The 22,273-nt window shown below is 33.5% G+C and overlaps 3 protein-coding genes across 8 annotated transcripts; 2 read left to right on the forward strand and 1 right to left on the reverse strand.

The window, feature by feature from the left end:
• The first annotated feature begins 56 nt into the window (after positions 1–56).
• LOC133312377 (low-temperature-induced 65 kDa protein-like) lies at positions 57–2,674 on the forward strand. 2 transcript variants are annotated; one of them, XM_061513548.1, is made up of 5 exons: positions 57–200; positions 330–554; positions 782–1,120; positions 1,610–2,227; positions 2,316–2,674. In XM_061513548.1, the coding sequence occupies exons 1-5, from the start codon at positions 125–127 to the stop codon at positions 2,384–2,386; spliced, it is 1,329 nt and encodes a 442-aa protein (XP_061369532.1). In that variant the 5' UTR covers positions 57–124; the 3' UTR covers positions 2,387–2,674. The 2 variants fall into 2 exon arrangements, with proteins under 2 accessions (XP_061369532.1, XP_061369533.1); XM_061513549.1 differs by having other exon boundaries at positions 58–200; positions 785–1,120.
• A 1,598-nt stretch (positions 2,675–4,272) lies between these two features.
• On the forward strand, positions 4,273–9,524 carry LOC133312378 (pentatricopeptide repeat-containing protein At3g60050-like). 3 transcript variants are annotated; one of them, XM_061513552.1, is made up of 4 exons: positions 4,273–5,913; positions 6,006–6,169; positions 7,873–7,964; positions 9,149–9,524. In XM_061513552.1, exons 1-2 carry the CDS (start codon positions 4,623–4,625, stop codon positions 6,056–6,058), a joined length of 1,344 nt encoding a protein of 447 aa, XP_061369536.1. In that variant the 5' UTR covers positions 4,273–4,622; the 3' UTR covers positions 6,059–6,169; positions 7,873–7,964; positions 9,149–9,524. The 3 variants fall into 3 exon arrangements, with proteins under 3 accessions (XP_061369536.1, XP_061369535.1, XP_061369537.1); XM_061513551.1 differs by having other exon boundaries at positions 4,273–6,169; XM_061513553.1 differs by lacking the exons at positions 7,873–7,964; positions 9,149–9,524 and adding an exon at positions 6,671–6,798.
• A 1,514-nt stretch (positions 9,525–11,038) lies between these two features.
• LOC133312379 (heavy metal-associated isoprenylated plant protein 39-like) lies at positions 11,039–11,914 on the reverse strand. 3 transcript variants are annotated; one of them, XM_061513556.1, is made up of 3 exons: positions 11,797–11,914; positions 11,542–11,620; positions 11,039–11,355 (listed from the first exon to the last, which is right to left on the reverse strand). In XM_061513556.1, exons 1-3 carry the CDS (start codon positions 11,803–11,805, stop codon positions 11,183–11,185), a joined length of 261 nt encoding a protein of 86 aa, XP_061369540.1. In that variant the 5' UTR covers positions 11,806–11,914; the 3' UTR covers positions 11,039–11,182. The 3 variants fall into 3 exon arrangements, with proteins under 3 accessions (XP_061369540.1, XP_061369539.1, XP_061369538.1); XM_061513555.1 differs by having other exon boundaries at positions 11,542–11,623; positions 11,797–11,899; XM_061513554.1 differs by having other exon boundaries at positions 11,039–11,376; positions 11,542–11,623; positions 11,797–11,899.
• Positions 11,915–22,273: the final 10,359 nt, after the last annotated feature.

A 22,273-nucleotide genomic window follows, 5' to 3' on the forward strand; every position in this document is an offset into this window, starting at 1 on the left:
CCACAGCCATGCAACGGTGGCATAGTGTGTCATGGCCTTCTCCCATAAAAGGTAAACCTTTTGATCTCTCTTTGTCATAATTATCATTAACGAGAGAGCAGTTTCTTTTCTTCTGTTTTTCTTCATGGATTCTAGAGTTGTTGAAAGTCAAGTGCATGAGAACGATGAACATCACCCCTACAATGTTGCCTCACAGCAAGGTATATGAATCACATTTTAAAGCAAGTTTTCTTAAATTTGGAAGCACCAACGCTAATTTATCTATAACTTTTAATTTTTTTAAAAATGATTTTTGAATGTTTATTCTTCTGCTTCAAATTTGGATGTAGTGGCACATGGTGCAGAAGAACCCCACTCTGACCATGAGAAGAAGTCTGTTCTGAATAAGGTCAAGGCAAAGGCTAAGAAAATTAAGGACACCATCAAGAAGCAGGGCCAACATGTCCTTGATCATGGCCATGAGTACAACAATGAAGATCAGCATATCCCTGATGATCATGACTTGGATGAGGATGAAGAAACTGTTGAAGACCCAGAAGTTCAAGGAGCACCAAGTATGTATTTTTCTACATCTTCTGCAATTAGATATGCTAGAATAGAAGGACTAGTAATAGAATCAGGCCTTTATTTGTAGATACTTTTCTAAATATTTTTCTTCAAAATAAAAGGTATTCAGAAACTTTTTTGGAAAAATTGAATCCTTTTCAATGATGGAAATAAAAAATAAAAAATAAAAAATATATGATATAAGTTGATTTGTATGATATGCTTGGATGTTCAGCAGTGTATGAAAGTGAAGCTGTTAAAAGTGCTACACCAACATCTGAGCAAGTCAGAAATTTAGGGAAATCAGGAACTAATTTTGGAGGTGCAAGAGTCATGGGAGAAGAACATCATCAAGATCCACTAGTTGTAGGCGATTCTTCAACTACTGAAATCAATCAAACCATATCCTCTGACCCAGACAAAAAATTTGCTGGGGAAGAGAAGCCAGGGCAATATAAGGTCAATTTGGAGAGGCCAATAGGCTTGGATGAAGATCCTCACGCGCCAGGAAGTAAACCTGAGGCATATATTCCTCCCAATTATCAAACTAAAGTCACTGATCCAAGAGGGGCAGGTAAGTAGGACGATTAAACAAAGTTGCTAAACTCATTTTTTCTTTTTCTTTTCTTTGTTTTGCTATGGACCCTGCATTATGTATTAATATGTAAGTGTACAATTGTAAAAGATTTAATGGTTAAATTAATAAAATGGGTGTTTATTAAAGTTGATTTTTTTTAAGAGAGAGGCAGACACACAAATTTTTTTTATTTAAATTTTAAATTAAAAAAAATCACTCACTTTCTCTTTTCATTTTTATTTTTCTGTGTCTATTTCTCTCGTGAAATGACATAACTTGTGTCATTTAACACCAAACCTTTCAACTATACCTTCAATTTTGCAATAAAAGAGTGGCGTTTGATTTTAGTATTGGTGACTTGATGGGTCTAAGTTTGCTAAGTATCCAAAAATTGAAAAATCAATACACTGAATAGTGTAGAATGTGAGTGTGGGTAACAGATTTATGTACCATTAGAATAAGAATTTTATATGTGATGGCTTACAGGAATTGATGAAATAGAAATTACACCAGTTGAGGAATCTTTTGCTGAAATGAAAGTCCACGATGAGCCAAAACATACCCCAGAACCAAATGTCAAGCCAACTATTGTGGATACTCAATACAGTCCTGCTGGAAGCCATGAAGAGCAACAAAAAAGTGGGGATGCTTCTAACATGTCAGGGTCCACCGCAGAATATGGAAAGAACATTGCTCACTCTATGGCAGAGAAATTAGCTCCAGTTTATGGGAAGGTTGCAGGGGTAGGAAGTGCAGTCAAGTCCAAAGTGTCTGGAACTATAACTGGTGGTGTGAGAACTGAAACAAAAAATGGAGTTGAAGAAGAGGACAAAGGGGTTTCTGTGAAGGACTATTTGGCTGAGAAGCTAAGGCCTGGCGAAGAAGACAAGGCACTTTCTGAGGTAATCTCAGAAGCTTTGCATAAGCGGAAAGAGGAGGAGCCAGTGAAAATAGAGCATGAAAACTTAGATATTGTTGATGACAAGTCAGAGAAAGTGTATGAAGAAAGCAGTGTGAAGAGTCCAGGAAAAGGTGTAGTTGACAAGCTTAAAGGTGTTGTTGGCTCTTGGTTTGGCAAATCAGAGGAAAATCAATCATCACAAGGTAAGTTGCCTTGACAAGGTTTCTTTTTCTAGCAGGTTATGCAAAATGTTGTTATATAATTCTGATTTGAGGTTGTTGTTATTTATAGTTGCTGGAGGTGAAGATTTATCAGAGAATAAAAATTCTGGAGCAGAAGTGGAACATGTTACCAAGTTGTAGGTGAAGGAAGAATACATGAGTGATCCAATTGAAGAACAAGGGACTCCTTAAATTTCTTTGTGGATAATACTTCTGAGCAGTGCTACCGTTACATGTAGTTAGATACTTGTACATTGGTGGATTGATGTGAAAGTTATTATATGTTTGTGTAGATCTGGAATTTATTTAAATTATGATATTATTGTAGAGGATGAGAGACTAAGACTCTGTTATTATTAGGTTAAATGAAAAAAAAACACCACTATCTTATTGTATTTTGTATTGTAATAAATACTTCAATTCAATTTCTGATATGTTATTACATATTTTTACGTTCATAATTTTTTTTTTCTCTCCTTGGTGTGTTTATAAATTTTAAAGAATTTTTTTGATTAGAAGGCTAAAATTAGAGATTAATAAACACTTTGAATTTTTGCTTGATAAAGTGTTTTAAACTTGATAAAAAATCGACATTAGATTGGCAAATAAAGCCCGATATATATTTACATAACTCAAGCCATATAAAATTAAACATTGTGTTAGCAGTTATCTAAAATTTAGTTAAGTAGGACCAATTTGATCAGTTAAACCGTTGATCGAATCTCATATTGATATACGTCAAATTATTTTGATGATTCAATTGTCTAAAATAAATAAAGACTGGTTTTTGTAAAATAAGCTAGTTTATGTCATAGAAATAAAAACTGAACTTACTTAGATACAGGAAGAGTATGCAACTTTTTTTCCAATAGAACATATATTACTTTAGATTAACCAACAAGAAAGTTATATCAAGTGGTAAGTGCAGTTTTAGAGAAAGGATAAGTGTTCAAATCTGAAATCATATGTTTACAAATTTTTTTTTATAAATTTTTGTAAATTATATTATGTACTTCTGAAACTTACATTAGGTTACGTTATATATTTTTTAGAGTACATAATATAGTTTGTAAACAAAAAGTTTATAAATATAATCCTCTCTTTAAAATAAAGAGAGAAGTGTTTCTCTAGTGACCGGCGGAGATACAATTATCTCCAGTAAACTCAAAACGATATCATTTTGGAGTTGGAAGATTAAAAAATTAAAATAATAAAGATTAATATAACTCTGAAATAAATTATAATTACAAAAATATATTTCTCTCAATCCTAAAATAATATAATTTCGAGTTTACTAGATATAAGTTATCTCACTCAATCACACTTAATCTTAAAAAATATAGTGAGTAGTTTTGCAAACTAAAAAACTGTTTTTAGAACTGAAAATCAAATAGGCTCATTCATGATACATGATACATCTAACTTTCATTCTCTCTGTTTTTTAGGTTTTAACTTCTGATTCAACCTTTGGAAGATGGAAAAGGAGAAACAATGAAAGATGTCCAACAAGAAACCCACACTCAGAAGTGTCTGAACTTGAAGATGGAAAAGGAAAAACACTGAAAGATGTCCATCGAAATGAGGGGTAGAATGCGTCTAGTAGAACTAGAATTGTTCTTCTTTTTCTAAAAGTTAAAATTTATAGCTTTTAAAAAAAATTGAGTTTTGGCTTTTTCCTTAACTTTTACTTTTTTTTATAAGTAAGTATCCAAACACTACACAAATTTCAGAAGCCCCTTTTTTTTTTAAAGAAACATCTTTTTTTTTGAAAAAAACCCATCCAAACATCACCTTAAGAGCAACAACATTATCTAGTAAAGAACAACCTGATTCGGAAAGCATGTCCCAATAAAGCAATGTCCAATTCATTTTGTAATGGTTTGTCTGAATGAGCCCAAAATGCAATGGACACTGCTTAAAGCCCAAACTCAGAAGAATTTAAAAAATGCATGTTAATAAAACGATGCGTTTCGAGACCATTTTTTACTTTCTTCTTCCTTGCTCTCCCGCGTTAGGGTTTTGTAGAGTTCCCATTTTGATTTTTTTCTTCACTGTATGAGCCCGCTCACACCAGAGACAATGAATTGGAGCTCCATATGATGCCATTTTTTGACACCCACAATGTTGTTTCGACCAGTACTCTAAAATACCGTCCGACATGGTACGCAATTTTGTCCCTTTCATGTTTTTCTCGTTGCTCTTGTAGACTCAATCTGTTTGGTGAAACCGGGTTTTCGATTCGATGGGTATTCACCAAATCACATGCACAATGGGCTTCTCGAAGCTTCCACAGCAAAGGAACTCCGTTCTACTATTAGGTAAATCGTGTTCGTTGCGCATTTCAGAGTTGCAGAGATGATGGGTTCGAATTCGAACCATGAACTCAATAGCCCTTTTAGGTCCAAGAATGGTCCACAAATTTTCACATTGTTTGATTATTTCGAGGAGACTATGTAACCATCCCTTCAATGGTGATGAATTTGAATGCGTTGAGGAGCCTTTGAAAAAAGTAGGTTCAGATTATGATTCCACTGTGGATGAGAGGCTCCATTTGAACGAGGATTGGAGCTGTAACCAAAAGCCCTTTTCACTCAGAAAAGGGTTCTTAGAAGCTGTGAAGTTAGATGCTAAGAGGGTCCTTGAGGTTCTTCGGCAAGATGGTCCTGGTCTTGATTCCAGGTTGGTTTTAGCTGAGTTGCATATAAGGCCATCAGGGCTTCTTGTGAGAGAGGTTCTCTTTGGAATTTTGAAGAGCATAAATTGTGAGAATAAGACCAGGTGTGCAAAGCTGGCATATAAGTTTTTTGTGTGGTGTAATCAACAGGAAGCTTACCGGCACACTGCAAATTCCTATCACTTAATTATGAACGTATATGCTGAGTGTGAGGAGTTTAAGGCTTTGTGGAGGTTGGTTGATGAGATGATTGAGAAAGGGTTTCCAGCTACTGCCCGTACTTTCAATATTTTGATACGTACTTGCGGTGAGGCAGGCTTGGCTAAGAAATTGGTGGAGAGGTTCATAAAATCAAAAACTTTTAACTATAGGCCTTTTAAGCACTCGTACAATGCAATTCTGCATGGTCTTCTCGTTTTAAAACAGTACAAGTTGATTGAGTGGGTTTATCAACAGATGTTGCTTGAGGGTTTTTCCTCAGATATTTTCACTTATAATATTGTTATGTATGCCAAGTACAGACTTGGAAAGTTGGATCAGTTCCACAGACTGCTTGATGAGATGGGTAGAAATGGATTTTCTCCGGATTTTCATACCTACAACATTCTTCTTCATGTTCTTGGTAAAGGGGACAAACCGCTTTCAGCTCTTAATCTTTTAAATCACATGAGAGAAACAGGTATAGAGCCAACTGTGCTTCATTTCACCACATTGATAGATGGACTCAGCAGAGCTGCTAATCTGGATGCTTGCAAATACTTTTTTGATGAGATGATAAAGAACGGGTGCATGCCAGATGTGGTGGCTTACACAGTAATGATAACAGGATATGTAGTAGCTGGTGAGCTTGAGAAAGCACAGGAAATGTTTCGTGAGATGGTTTCTAGAGAACAAATCCCAAATGTGTTTACATACAATTCCTTAATTCGGGGATTATGTATGGCAGGAAAGTTTGATGAAGCATGCTCAATGCTCAAGGAAATGGAGGCCAAAGGTTGTAGTCCAAACTCTGTTGTCTATAATACATTAGTGAGTAGTTTGCGGAATGCTGGAAAGATTGCTGATGCTCATGAAGTGATAAAACAGATGAAGGAGAAGGGGAAGTATGCGGTATAAGATATAGACATATAGAGTCATAAGGTAGATTTTCAAATTGGATATTGTAATTCACGGGGCATCAACTTTTGATCTGGCTAAGCGAGACCAATTACCTGCTGCTTGTTCTGCTGGTTAGAAGCTGGAGAAATAAAGTATGTGGTCCCCTCCTCCCCCTCCTTCCCCTAATATACATTTCTTTCTACACTCAGTAACTGACATGTAAACCTGTATGTCCATTTTTTCATAATATATGATCAATAGTTATTGTTCATTATTTTAGGCTATGCTTCTTTTAATTCATATCTTCTTGCATTTGCCAAAGAGCTTATTCCTCAATACTAAGGTTCTTAAATGGTCTTTATTTATTTTAGGGAAAAGTGTGTATCATTTTAAAGGATGTAAAGTTGTGTCATTTTAAGTGAGAGAAGAGATAGATAAAGGAGGAGAGAGAGTGGACAAAAAAATATAAAAGTGTGGGTCCCACATCTTTGTGAGAGTGAAATGACATAAATTGTGTCATTTAAAAAAACAAACATTTTTCCCTTTATTTTATAGTGTAAAAATTATGTTACTTGGTAGTAACTAATTTTTTTGGGCTTAAGTAATATAAATTATAACTGGAGTTATTTATATCAATTCTTTGGTTTTTGCAGTAACTATTTATAACACTGGCGGACCCACTTGCGGGAATTGCGGGCAAATGCCTGCAAATGCAGACATAAAATTTTTGGTTTCAGTTTTTTTTTTTTCTTTTTTTTTGGTTGCAGGTCCTTATTTGTCTCTTGGTTCAATATATATATAAGGAGTAAATACCCTTTTAAGTACCTAACAAAAAATATGGTTCCCATTTTAGTCCCTTACAAAAAAAAATTAGTCTCGAGGTCCCTAAAAAATTTAAAGTGGATCAATTTAGTTAAAATTGTGGTCCCTCACAAATTCAAAAAAGATCTACATTAGTCCCTCAAAAAGACCAAAATGGGTTCACTTTGAATTTCATAGGGACCAGGTGACTAATTTTATTTTATAATGGACTAAAGTGGGGACCAAATTTTTTGTTAGGGACCAAAAATGATGTTTATTCTTATATTAGTTAGCAACGTAGTAACGTACGGAGATGATTAAAACAACGTAGCAACACAAATTGATTAGAGAGAAAACTTATTATTCCTCCCCTGTCACGTACCCATTCCCATGCTCTCTTCATCCTTTGTTTCCTTTTTCATTTTTATAAAAAGAGAGGATTGATTGCAGGACTGACATTCTCAAATAAGTTAATATCTAGAGACGAGACTTTCACTGTGATTTTGCTTGCCTTCTGTATAGGTAGTGTTGACTTTTTTATTCACCACTATAAAATAGAGTGATGATGTATGGATGTACTGGAGTATATTCTCATATTTGTTTTTGAGGATTGGTAAGATTTAGGAGGGGAGAATAATTGGTCAAACTATTGCCTGCAGCTTTTATGGAAGCAACTAGATTATGAGCGGGTTCAAGCGTTGATTTAAACTTTCTTTACAAAAACAAAATTCGGGGGCGCTACCCCCGAACCCCCGTCACTAAATGTGCGGACATAATTTTTTTTTTCTGGGTCCGCCACTGATTCATAAGTTATACATGCATAAAGGATTGATCATGTGAATGCTGGACAGTCAATCCATTAATTTTGTACACTAGTTTCTCTTGTTTTTTTTTTTTTTTTTTTTTTGGTAACAACACTAGTTTCTCTTCAACTTTTGGAAATTATGGATTTTAACGCCATCTTGCTTGTTTGAAAAACTTTTCTTTTTATCACCTGAAAAGTCAACAGTGTTCTAAAAAAGGGCAAACCCCTTATCATTGCATTTGTGTGAAGAAGCTATGTCCTAGACTTGAATTGCCGATCACAAAGGAAGAACCTTATCAGTTATCATATCACTGCTCCAAAGGCAACATTGTTCTATTGAGGTAAAAATTTCATTCTTATAGTTTATAGTATGACTGTTTGCTATAATCTTTTTCCACTGTAACCTTTGTTTCAGGATGAATTTTTTTAATAAATGATCAATTACGTATTTTAATTATTGGGCTCATCCCCTTCTTTTGACATTTGAAGTGGTATCATTTTCATTTGTTCCTTATTGGTTATTGTTTTATATCAGCTGAAATTTATGTCTATCATTCACGATTTTGAGATTAAATTTATAAATAAAATGTTCTTTTAATTTGAGTTGTAAGACTTAAGTCTCCTGGTTCATTAGTGCATTTTCACAAATCCAGAGCAAGCAATAGTAGCTTAAAATATTGCCAAGAGGCAGGGATGCAGTAATTTATTATGTTGCTTTCCACACACATGCTTAAGTTGGTTGCTTTTCTTCGTGGCTTCAAAGACAGCCATTAGTCTGCCTGCCATGTTACAGACGAGGATTGAAAAGCATATCCCCTTTTACTGTCAGGCTATTGTTATGGTTCATTTGTTGGCTTTATATTTTTACTGTGTATACACATGATAGGAGTATTCTGTCATATGCAGAATGGCAGCGCTAACTCCAAACAATTAGGATACTATGCAATATGTAATCTTCATCTTGCATGACATGTTTTCTTGCACATGCCTATGGTATTGGGCATATTGGAGTTTGTTGTAGATAACAACTCGTCTTGGTCTAAAAAACCAATCTTATCTGTATAACTAATGGCATTGAAGATAAAATACATATTTTATTTACTCATTTGGATTGCAGTTGCTTTTGTTGTTCGCCAATTTCCATCTTCGTTGTTCGTTTGAAAATTTTCCTAGGTAGGGACCTCCTCTTCAATTTCATACACATAGATTTTGGCTAATTGTCTTTTATTTATCATGCTCGTGATGCTTACATAGACCACTTTAGTACAGTTTTTCGGGTACATGGGGTCAGGTAGCTAAATCTATAAAGAAGGCTAGCTTTTAATTCTCTACTCCATTGTTTCTATCGACCTTTATCTAATCTGAGTCCTACCAAACCTTTTTAACTCTCACCCGGAGCGGAAGGTTCTTTTTCTTCTATAAAACCATTATCATATTTACTTTTGAATCTGCACTCATAAAAAGATGCACATTTGTTCTTGCAATTAAAAGCATAACACGTGCAGTTATGTTATTCTTTGTACAGGATCAGTAGATTCAGGACAGCCTCATACCGTTACAGGTACTAAATTTTCTGCTTATGGGATTGGCAAGTCAGAAACCTGAACGCAAGTGTATTCATCATCTAAGTCGTGGGGCTCGGTATCTGCCTTCAATGAACATGGCCATTGCTCTTTATTTGGTCTGTCTGCTAAGCCTATTGGGCTTTTTGTTTTACCTCTTGGTCGTTTCTACTTGGTTGTATGCTTGTATTATTATTCTTGATTGAATCGGTCAGTTGTAACTGACCATCATAAAAAATAATAATTGTCCAGTTACATACTTTAATGGAGACTGGCTGGCATTCCTAGAGGTACAATCATGTCACGAATGCCTAATAGGACAATTGATCAATGCAATTTTTTAGTAGGGGAGGCCCCACCACTATAAAGGTGCCTAGAGACCAGGGAGAGGAGAGGAGGGGATAGTAGAGTGGAAAAGAAATGTTCCATGGAAGGGGTGTATTTAACTCTTGCCGCGAAGCAAGAACACTTTGAATCAATAAGGAGTTCATAAACTGAGAACTTTTATCAAAGGTACGACTACAAGGAAACAAGAATATAGAAAAACACAACTCTCGATCATCCAGCCTCCTTGAGCCTGTTTGGATGCTCTTATTTTTAAGCTAGAAGCTACTTTAAGATAAAGTTAAAATAAAGAGCTTAAAAAAAGAAGCTAAAAGCTGTTTGGAAATTACAAAAAAAAATTTAGCTTAAAAATTACTTAAAAGCACATATTTCAAGAAAATTATCTTTTTTTCTATCTTTATCACTCTTCATTTAAAAAAAAAGCACACAATTCAAGAAAAACAAATAAGAGCTAAAAAAAAGCTCCTCCTAGGAGCTTTTAATTTTCAGCTTTTTCTTCATTATAAAAAAAAAGCTTTTCGTTATAAGAGCTTTTTCCAAAACCTGTTTGGCCTAACTTATGCTTATAAGTAGCTTCTAGCTTAAAAATAAGAGGATCCAAACAGGCACTTGGTTAACTTGAATTTCTCCTTAAAATTGCATTTTTAAACAAGGAAATCAAGTGGGCCCTACAACATTCTCATTATGCCATATTTAAGAATAAGAACGTAAATCTATTCCTTCCGGGGGTTAATAACATGATCAGTATTACTTATCATAAGCTGGAGAATTCACGAGTTACAGAGAAAGGGCCTCTATTATTTTGCGTAAAACCACTGATTCTTTTTCCCCCGCTTTATTTTTCTTTTCGGTCTTATACTTCTCAGGATTATTTTTTGTCATCTCAGAGAATTTTTCAAATATATATCAATCTTCGCCTGTAGTTGTACTTGTATGACTAGTCTGCAACTATGTCAAGCCATTTTTGGGTTCTTACTATTTTCTCACATGTTGAGCATAATGTCGATAAATACAATATATACTGAGGAAGCACTTGTATGCTTAAAGACGCAGAGGACACATAATAATTATTTAAACAGTCACGAGCTTATACTTATTTGAAGTAATTGTGTCCTAACAGTTGAAATTAGTAACTTGCTGAATGGTTTTCAGGTTAGAATGTCATAAAATTTAATAGACTTCCGTGTCATTGTTGTCCATCATGTGCAGCCATACCTAACCAAATGATTCAACAAAATGATCAATGAAAAGGCTTTGCTCATCAAGCAATCTTGTAAATTTGAGTTATGTCTCGCTCTCATAAGAATGATTTGAAGACCTTTCCTTTTGTCTTCTCTCAATTTTAAATAGCAAGGTTGGATTCCTTAGTCCCTTTCGGACTTTGGCTTCATCTAGCTTTTACAGAAAATGAACCATAATGAATGGAAGAGGATTTTTGCGTTGCCATTTCTTTTTTGGCCTTTTACCATCACTTATTACACTTTACAAGCATGAACAAAAGGAACAGATATCATCAAACTTAAAAAAGTTATTTGCACAATGAAAAATTTTCGTTATTCATGACATGAACTATATGAACAATTTTGCAGCTTAGCATGACTTCTCTCTATATAGGAAAATATGAAAAATCCAATGATATGTATTATTGTCTTTTATTTTTTCTCTTCCTTTTTCTCTTCCTTCTTTTCATCTTTCTTTTCCTCTTTCTTCTCTTCCTTGGCAGGTCCAACTGATATTATATCTACCTTACCTACTTTCTTCAGCTTCTTCACTACTGCCACTGGATCCATTTGACCAATCACTGTTAACTTCTGTTCCTTCACATCTGCAGCAATCGAATCAACCCCTGTTGATCAAAGTACCAACACTTAAAACATATGGATCCTCAGTTGAATTCCATCAACATGTATCCAAGGCAAAAAAAATTGGTTTTCTATGAACAAGATTTAAGGTTTATGAGTCAGGAAGAAAATGAAATTATGAAAAAGCATGTGAAAGTTAAAACACCCACCAAAGATATCTGCAGCTGCTTCTATTGCTTTCTTCTTTGTTTTGTCATCTATCATAGTAAGGACCTTCAACACCACCTTCTGCTATGGATCCAGTGAAGGACAGCACATGCAGACAGAGATACAAGAGGATATAATAAAATTTGCATCAAATAATTTTAAATTGAATTATGCATATAAATATAACCAAATAATCATGAACATGTACAAAAAATTAAAAAAATAAATCTGCAAAAAATGAATATGAAAATCAGTACCTGAGCCATTCCGAAGAGGAAGATGAGTGTGAAAAAAGGCTCGAGAACTTGTGGCCTTTGTAAAACAAGGTAAGGCGTGAGGTTGTGGATTTCTTCTTTTATTTGTGGGTGTCTCTGTGTGTGTTACATCCAAAAGATGACACTTTATACGCAAATTTCTGGCCAGCATGGCGCAACTCAATATCACACATAGGACAAATGTTTGACTACATGATGGCATGCTACACGCCATTTGAATTTTCTTTTCTTTTTTCTCTCACTTTCTTGTTATCTTTTCCTACCTAAAGAAAACAAACATTTTTGATCATGTCAGGAAATATAGATTAATAATATGTTAAAACATAAGTGAAATGGAAAAAAGAATTAAGATTTTTTTTTTTAAATGGTTAGCTTTTGACTAATTAGTTGTCATTCAAAAACAAGCATATGTAGATGTAATAAGATAGTTAGTGATGTTCAAATCCATGCTAATTCATCATTTAGAATTATGAGTTTTTTATATAAATGCCAATGAGGCAACAACACAAAGTTGCCTCATCAGGACAAATAATTATAGTACAGAAAACTAACATGAAGAAAACCATGTCACTTCGTAGCAGACATCCAAATGGCTTACTTGTATAATATTATTCTATATATGATTGTCTGTTCTACAAAGTGCATTTGGTGTCATAGAACCTTTGAAAAGGAAAGATGATACAATACTTAAAATACACTAGAACTTAAAAAAACATAAAAAAACAAAAAACAAAGTAGGATCCTACAAGAGCTAAACTTATTCTAATAGATACATCTTTCTTCTTCTGCAGGAATAGATTATATATAACAAAAGTGGTTCATCTCTTTTCTACAAAACTCACTCCATTTGTTGTAGTAAATGACATACATTTAGAACTTCCAAATAAAAACCAATCTTGTTGGTTGAAGAAATTTTTTTGAAGGATTAAGATGGTAAAGCGATTTCAAAATTGTAAGCAGACAGCCAAAGAGAGTTAATTCCAATTGAAGTATCAGCTATGCAAGGATGACTAAAAATTTGAAAGATCATGGTGGGATTCAAATCTAATGGTTAGAACTTAAAAGTTAAGGTTACATACACAGTTTGTGGGTCATGTGATAAGGAATATTCAGGAATCTCTTTGTTAAAAAAATGTTGAAATATAAGACTCTTCCCTACTCTACATGAGAAGTAACAGTAGAACTCACTACACAACACAATTAAATGTAAGGAGGCTTTTGAATATCTCCACCCACGTTGTCAGAACTCAGTTGGTGAAATGGTGATATATATGCATGTGAGTTTACTGTAGCAATTGTATCCAATAAAGTTATGGTTTATATTATGAATTTCTTACGTGTTTTTGCAGATCTAAATTGTTCTCTATTTTATGGACAAAATAATTTGTTAGTTTTTTTTTTTTTCATTCTATAAAGACTCTATTTCTTTGTTTATTGGGGAAAATAGAATTTATAGTAATTTCGTTGTCAAAATATTTGAATTAAGATGTAATATTAGGTTTATATTTGTAATATGTTACTTAACCCGTTAACTGTTTTATTTTTAAGCTTCTCATGACCCCATAACAAGTGAGTAAATGATTCAGTTGGACCATTGGTGCTCGGATTCATACCTAATCCAATATAATTAACCTCCTCAATTAATTTTTTCCTGGCCATGAACGTGTTTGAAAGGTTGTTTATACTGATTTTGTTGTGGCCATAAACTTGTTTTAAAGGTTGGATCAGTGAAATCCAAACAATCCAGCGTGACACATGCAATCAATGACCCACCGGTAATTTGAAATAATTTATTGAATTGAATATGAGAACAAATTGTGGGAGTCCAACCATTTTATAAATTAGGGTTCATTTTTTCTGCAGTTACTACATATAAGTTATATGCAGTAAGCCCAATACGACATCGTTTTGGAACGAAAATCATAGTGTTTTTGTAATTTTAATTTATTTCAGGGTTATTATAGTCTTTATAATTATAATTTTGTAATCTTTCAATCCTAAAACGACGTCATTTTAAAAGTAAATACAAATAACTTATCTGCATTAACTACAGAAATAATTTTTTGTATAAATAATAGGGGTAATTCGTATATCTAGATAAATTATCTCTTCTTTGTACATCTCTTTTATTTTGTATTTAAATTATCATGTGGCAGATTCTACAATTAGAGAAAAGGCTACAAGACTAATTTCAAGTCAGATGCACATTAGAAATGGAACTTGGATACAACCTATGTCTCTTGTTAATCACTTGGATACCGAGTCCTTAGTGTGACAACTCACTAGATTAGAATTTAACATGATTGAGGTATCCTAATTTTTCTTATGCGTTATTCTAATCTAAGAATTTAACTTAATAATAATTAGGATTTTAGAATGTGTAGGAAATTTCACGTCAACCATTTCCTATGATACATTATGGAGTTGTATACCTCGGAATGGGGCAAATTTTATATCATTTTGAAGCTCCTTATGTCTACTTTTTACCATAAAAATTCTTATATTTTCTAGAATGGTGCTATTTTGTTATAATAGGTTGCTCTTGTTCATGGAATTTCCACGGGTGGAGATGCAGCTTTGATGCTCAGTATGATTATGGTTAGTTTCCTGTGTTTCCTTTGATCACTTGATTAGGTTTACCTTCTTCACACGCATTCTTAGAATTTTTACCTCTGCTGTTCTGTTTGATGTGGATATTGGATTGGTCTTGAAATAGAGTGAAGTGTGAAATTATTTTACCTATAATTTTTTTTCTATTGCAGATCCTTCATGACAAACAAATAATGCATATTTTGGTGGCTAGCGCAAGTGTTAAGACATAAGCCTTTAGTTAGCATTTTTCTTCTGTTTCATGTATTTTTTTTAGACTTCATTTGAATTTAAGTTATCTTTTTTTTTTGGTATGCGATTTTTTTTTTCATTTTGATTGTATGTAATTGTAGTATATTTTAAATGATTTTAAAAAAATAAAAGTTGTTTTTACTGCTTATTTTTTTTTAATTATTAAGCAAAAGCCCAGCGGCGATCTTTAATGGCTGCCATATCTTTTGTCCAAAGAAAAAGTTTAATGGCTGCTTATTCCGTTGATTGAGAAAATCAACTTCAAATCACGCAGATGGATTTAGTGGCCCCATATTCGTAGGCACTTTTTAAAATGACGTCAATATTTATGTTGGCAGTTTAAAATGCCATCAATTTTTGTTGAATTAAAACCCATATGAATTTAATGTTTTTAAAAAATTAAAAATATTATTTTCGACGGAATTCTATGTACATTCCGTTGTAAACGGTTAAGAATTTTCAACGGAATTTAATTCTGTTGAAATTTTCGACAGAGTTATACATGAAATCCGTTGCAAACTGTTACAGTACTTTCGGTTGAAATTTTTGCCGTTGAAAATCGTTAAAAATTGAAACAGAACTTTTCGACAGAATAATTTTTCGTTGAAATTACAGACGAAATTGTCGATAAATTCCGTTGAAGTTTACAACAGAATATTTTCTGTTGCAATTATCGACGGAATTATAGTTAAATTCCGTCGCAAATTGTGACGGAATTTTTTAACGGATATATTTTTCGTTGAAACTTTCAACGGAATTTTTTATTTTAATATTATTTCATGACTTTATTTATTTGACGGAAAAGTAAGTCTTCCAACGGAAAAAAATTCCGTTGTAAATACCAACGGAAAAAAAAATCCGTTTCCTTTCGACGGAGGGTTATCCAACAGCAGAATTCCGTCAAAAATTCCGTCCAAAAATGATTTTTCAACGGAATTTTCATAATTTCCAACGGAAAAATTCCGTTGAAAATATTAATTTTTCTATTAGTGTCTATATATATAATTGATGATATAATACTTTATTTAGATCTACTTTTTTCTTAAATTTTATTTTAAGACAAAAACATATCATTCTCTCTCGATATATTTTAATTTTATATATATATATATATATATATATATATATATATATATATATATATATATACTTTTTTAACTATTGTCATTACAAAATTTTCATACTTAATTGAATTATTTGTTGTCATATATTAGTAAAATAATTTAATACTCTAAACAATTATGTTATGATCAATCAATATTTTGTAATAATATGATAAGACATGATTAAACTATGATGTACACATTTTTTGCGTGTAAATCAAAATCAATAATTTAAAGCAATGTTATAAAAACAAACCCGATTATTGAATCGGTCAGAGTGCTGGGTTACTAGGTCATTGGTTCAACCAGTAGGTCATTAGTTCAATCAGTGAGTCATCGGTTCAATTGCATGGCCTAATATATATATATATATATATATATATATATATATATATATATATATATATATATATATATATATCTAATTTTGATTTGAGGATACTGATTATAAATTTTTTGTTTTTAATTAAAATGAATATAAACACGTTACTATAAATAAATTAATAAATAAAGCTAAAGCTGCATACATGTGAATAGAAGAAAAATGATACATGAAAAAAATATGAAATATAAAAATTATTTCGAAATTATTAAATTTTCTTTTTTTTAAATGAACCTTTTTAGTTTCCATTGCAATTTATATGTACTAATTAAATAATTACTTAATTTACCAATTAAATCAACCCTTTTAGTCTTCCAGTTGTAATCAACTTGGGAGAAAATCAAAACCATCATTTCTTTTTATTCACATCAGCGCAGAAAATAGCTTGTTTGCAGCACTTTCCCCCTCCGCCTTTCCCATTCATTCTTCTTTGTTTCAATGTGTTTATTTTTCTTTTCTTTTATGGTTAGAAGAAAGGACTGAAAATCCTTGTTTTAGTGACTCAAATCCACTTCTAAGCAGCTTTGGGTCCAAAGGACAAATCCACTTCTAAGCAGCTTTGGGTCCAAAGGACAGGTAGCCGGGAGCGAGCTGGATTACTAAGATTGGTTCTCGCGTACCTGTTTCCAAAAGAATGGGTAAGTTCAATTCAAGTGTTCATCGATCGGGTGGATCTAAATCTGTTATTTTTCTATTTCTTCATTTATCGATGGTCGAGTTTTCTTCTTCTTCATCTATCATATCGGTGGAGTTTTCTTCTTCTTTGTCTGTCACAGATCTTGAAGGATGTCCAGAAGAGATATGGGTAAAGTTCATCATCGGGTTGATTTGTTTGACCCGCGAGTCACCGATTTTGCTAATAACCGACCGGTTCAACCCGATTTACACTGGTTCACTTACATATCCGATCCTTGGTGTAACCCGGACCAGTCACACCTTTGATTTATCAGTTTTCAGTTTAAAGCGTCCGGACTGGTTCGATTTTTATAACACTAATTTAAAGTATGAAAAATAAATAGTAAACTCTCACAAACAAAAACTTTGTTGCAGACCTAGTTGGGTGTATGAAAAAAAAGAAAGGTAAGAAATAGACCAAGCCCATATCCGCTATCAATAGTGAAGAAACTAGAAAGCCGAAATTACCCATTCATTATATAGAAAGATTATTCATGGGTTGGGATTTTGATCCTCTAAACTGTATAATACAAATCCAATAATGAAACCTTCAGAAATTTCATAAAAGGTAACCTTAATATAAATGTAACAGCAACAATAGTTAATTACATTAGCTTTTATTGTGAATGAGATTCATTACCTATATCAAACAATGTTGTTTACACTTTACGATTCTTAAACATGCTTAATGAAGTGTTGGATTACACTACAAGCAAAAACACCCATTAATGGCTTCAGCTCCCCTTTTCAACACACAAAGTCTCACACAAACACAAGGGTATCTGATTAAACTATTTCAACAATTTAAAGTCTGTTTTCATGGAGGAGAGAAGTAAGATTGAAGTTTAAAGTGTTCTAGCTTCTATTGGTGTTATCCTGTTTACAGCCGGTTTGTTAACATACATATGGTACAAAAACGCTTCATAAATTAATTACTTTGGCGAAAGACTTGACATATAAGCATCACCGTTACCTTGTGTAAATAGGTGAATAAAAATTTTCCTTTATTTTATCTTTACGTATTGCCAGACATAATTTATTTTCCAATATTCTTAGATTGTACAATCTCATACTTGCATAGAACTCTTATTTGCTTTTTCGGTGACTATATTAAATAGTCAACATACTATCAGAATATGGTAATTAGTACCATTTTGGATAGTGGCAAACAGACAACATAACGACTATATTTCGAACTATCTGGGATCAAGTCCCACATCATAAACAATCCCTGTATATCAGACAATCCATACAGAGTTATAATCCATCCATGGATTCCTATAGAGTATGACTCCGTGCCAAAACTCATCAGACCTAAACTTACATACTTTTACATGACAAACACAAGACAGATAATTGAAATACATTATATAATAAACTATGGCTCCATGCTAATACAGACATACATGCTCAGACGAATACCCAACATTCACAAAATAAAAGGCTTCACATGCCTCTCAAAGGAATGGATAACAACTATAAATGCACGATCATATATTATGCCTCAAAATGAATCTATACAGTCATCCATATACAAAATATATAACTAGCTACTCCAGCATAATGTCTAGCCACCCTGCACCGGCCTCTTGCCTTGAGGGGGCTCTCCTGCTACAACTGCAGTACCTGAAATGTAAATTCTCAGAAAGGGTGAGATTCAACTATCTCAACAAACCCAGGGTTTATGGAATAGTCTCGACCCATGAGTTCACTTCTTGCATGAAGGGTCAGATACATAGCATAACAAACATCCTATAAGCATAACTAAGATTGGACATCCAGGAGGTTAGATCCTCCCTCGGATAGTCATTACAAGATACGACATCCAGGAGCTTAGTTCCTCTCTCGGACAGTTCATACATAATCTTCGAGCAACATAGTACCTCCGGAGCACAACATATATATGTTCATTGGTCAAGAACTAGTAATTATACGAGTCATACAAATCAGATACTTATCATATTCAAGAATCAAGACATCAAGTATACATATCATATAGTCACATATCATAGCCTACATGAATGCAACAATACTAAGCATCTAACATAGTCAGATATACAGACATACAAACCACAATCCTACTAGATCATGGTGGAACAACAAGTTAGGAGAAAACTCTTTAAACCAAGAGCTTATCTCTTATAGCTCCCAAAGCAGGCTTACTTGATATCCAAGAAAACTAAGTAGACTTTTCCAAAACTTGATCTCGAAGCACAGTATCACTTGGTTCTGACTTGGTTTATCAACCAATACCAATGAATACAGATGCCATCAATCAACAAACAGACTTAACACGTATTCGAAGAAATTTACATTTTACATGCTAATTTCCAAGTTCAAGATAATAATACACATGATTAATCAACACTTTAAAGTTCCTAATCATGCCAAGACAAATCCAAAACATAACCAAACCATGCCAAAACAAAAGTCACACCACTTGAATCACAAGTCAAAAATGGACCCCAAAACTAGTTAACTTAGAATATTAACCCAAGGTAGGTCTTTGTCACTTGGCATAGGCTTAACATGCCCACCAAAATAACTTACGAATCATAACTCAAAGTCCAATACATATCCAACCCATTTAATTACTTTAAGGTCGAAAATGATGCCAAGGAAAACATTAAAGAGGCTTCACGTCAAACAAGCTTACAATGTCTTAAACATACTTAAAATGAACCTAGAATCACATTCCAAGTTCCATCCAAAATTAACTGAGCTTCTAAGTCATCTTTTCTTAATATGACCTAGACATAATATTTCAAGTTCATTAACCTTTCAAGATTTTCCTTGATAACCAACAAGTCCATTATACATGACATAACATAATGATCATAATCCATCATCATTCAACAATTAATCAACTTCCTAGGTCAATTTACCTAGTATGGTGTTACGAAAAATCGGCAATTGTACCGATCGTTCCAAGTAATAAAATGATGAGTAGAGTATCGTCTCCACGAGGATTGAGGCACCAAAATTATTTTAACTATTCCTCCCTTGTTGGATTAATAAAATTGGTTTGAGAATAATTGTGGTTGTAAAAATTGAGAACTATTCAAAAACTTGTGAATAATTCAAAGATGCTTTTAAAACCTTGAGAATAACAGATTAAAATTGAGAAAATATTTAAAATAATATTGCGATAAAAGACGCCAACACCTTTATGATCCCCACCTTGCACTATGAATTAAGTTTTACATTTAATTTAACCATTGATCAAACAATTCACCATATATTAATTGATTAGTTAAGCCCTAATTTCTTAGTGATCTTAACTTTATTAACCCTATCAGAATCCTAATCCCTTAGAAATTCCTTTTCAAGTTAAGCCTTTAAATCAGTGAATTTTTCACGTTTGCAATTCATGAAGCCTATCCCTAGTGCGTACATGAATTGTTATTTTACCCTTTGTCAGGAACTAGAATCTCAATATTCCTATTGAAAACCCTAACCCTCGCAATCCTAATAGAGTGATCGGTTCTAAAAGAATTATAAAATGAAGAACATGATAAAATAAATACAATTGGAATAAATAAATATAAAAATTAACCAAACTACAAGGGATTCACATTAAGGGTTGTGACCCTTACCACAATAATGAAAGACTAGCCAGATATGTTCATGTCTGACAATTCAATGTATGAAAAAGAAATCATGAATAAAACAACAACCAGAAAATTTGGAGAAGAAGAAAGCTTGAATCTTCAATCCAAAAGCTTGCTTCGATTTCTACCTCCGTATTCTTCTCCGTGCAAAAGTTGTCTCTCTTAGGGTTTCTGACTCCCTTTTATATCCAATGACTCAATCAGGTTATAATCTTCCAAAAGATTTGATTATTCTTTCCGTTTCTGTCCTAATCTGCAAATTAGGAAGCTGCAATCACGACGCCCGCGCGATCAGCGCCAGATCCGCGCGATTCGCGCGGGCGATAAGTTGATATTCCTGTGCTTCGCGCGACTAGCATGAAAATCACGCTATTAGTGTGAGATTGCAGTGAGTACTCCTTCACTTGGCGCAACTAGCGTGGCCATTAACATGAAGTTGGCGCTAATGGCGTGAAATTGGCGCCATTAGCGTGAAGCATCAGTGGACGTTTTTACTTTGGCGCGACTAGCATCAAAATCCATGCTATTGGCGTGGAATAGCATTGCTCCCTTGGTTTTCACGCTATTAGCGTGAAATTCACGCCATTAGCATGAAAAGGCAGTGGATATCTTCAACTTGACGCTAGTTGCATGAAGTTGGCGCTAATAGCGTGAAGTTCCTTCAATATTCACGCCACTTGCTTGAAAAGTCATTGGTCATGACACGATCCGCGCCAATCTCTCGCTTTCCTCCTATAAAAACATTAAATCAGAGTGAAAGTGTGCCTGAAGATGGATTATCAATAATTCATTAAAAATAATACTTTTTATCACTGAATTACTGTCAAATCCTTATTCTTTTTACTCTGAAACATCTATATGCCGAAGGCACATCATATGGCCGAAACATATATAGAGTGAAGCTCAATGGATTTTACACATCTTCTTTGTTCCTAAGTGATCCAATCATCATCGTACAAACCAATATACCTTAATTCTTATTAGAATTCCAACAAACAAATCATCTCCTTCATCAACATGATCATGGCAGAAATATAGGCATCAAAAGGAATTTATGGATTTTTATAACTTCCAATCAACTTATTCATGGTACAACCAACTTAATCAAACACAAGACACATCAAAACCTCATCAAAACATTATAGAACCCAATCCCTATACATTTTACACTATATGACATAATGGCATACATAAAGGAAACATATGCCTTTCAAATTTCTAATGACTTTTACATAATTCCTTGAACTTCAAATTCATCAAAAGATGCGTCTAAACATCAAAAAACATCATGAAACACTACTCTTCATACATTGTTCCTACATGGCCGAAACATTGGTGGCATAAAGGGTTCGTGGATTTCTTTACGTTTCAATCACTAAGATAATGATCCATTCACTAAATTCATATCCAACATTCATGATTTCACCTAGGCATTTCATCAAACACTTGGTCCTCACTCTTTTTCCTTCATGGGACGAAATATACATTAGAAATAGGCCATCCCATTTTCAGTTTTCAACATCCATTCTCTATGATTTTACAACAACAACCAACAACAAGACACATTAATACACATTTAAAATATATCAAAACATTATCCTCCAAGCATATTGTTCAGCCAAAAAAATAGCAATAGACCAAGGATTAAAGCATGGAAACTCACCACTTGAATTGTAGCTTCTTTACACCAATGTACTCCAAAACATCAAGAGATCATTTTCCACATTTAAAACCATGGAAACAGTCCCATTTTTTAACAGCAGTGAACAGCAGCAGTGCATATAGAGGGGAGAAATCTCTTCAAAAATAGCCACCCAAGATGAACCAAGTGGTGGTTAGACTCCTAA

Source organism: Gastrolobium bilobum, unplaced genomic scaffold, assembly GCF_033153095.1.
Source record: "Gastrolobium bilobum isolate Gb01-03AN ecotype WA unplaced genomic scaffold, APGP_CSIRO_Gbil_v1 utg5148, whole genome shotgun sequence".
NCBI classification, from domain to species: domain Eukaryota; kingdom Viridiplantae; phylum Streptophyta; class Magnoliopsida; order Fabales; family Fabaceae; genus Gastrolobium; species Gastrolobium bilobum.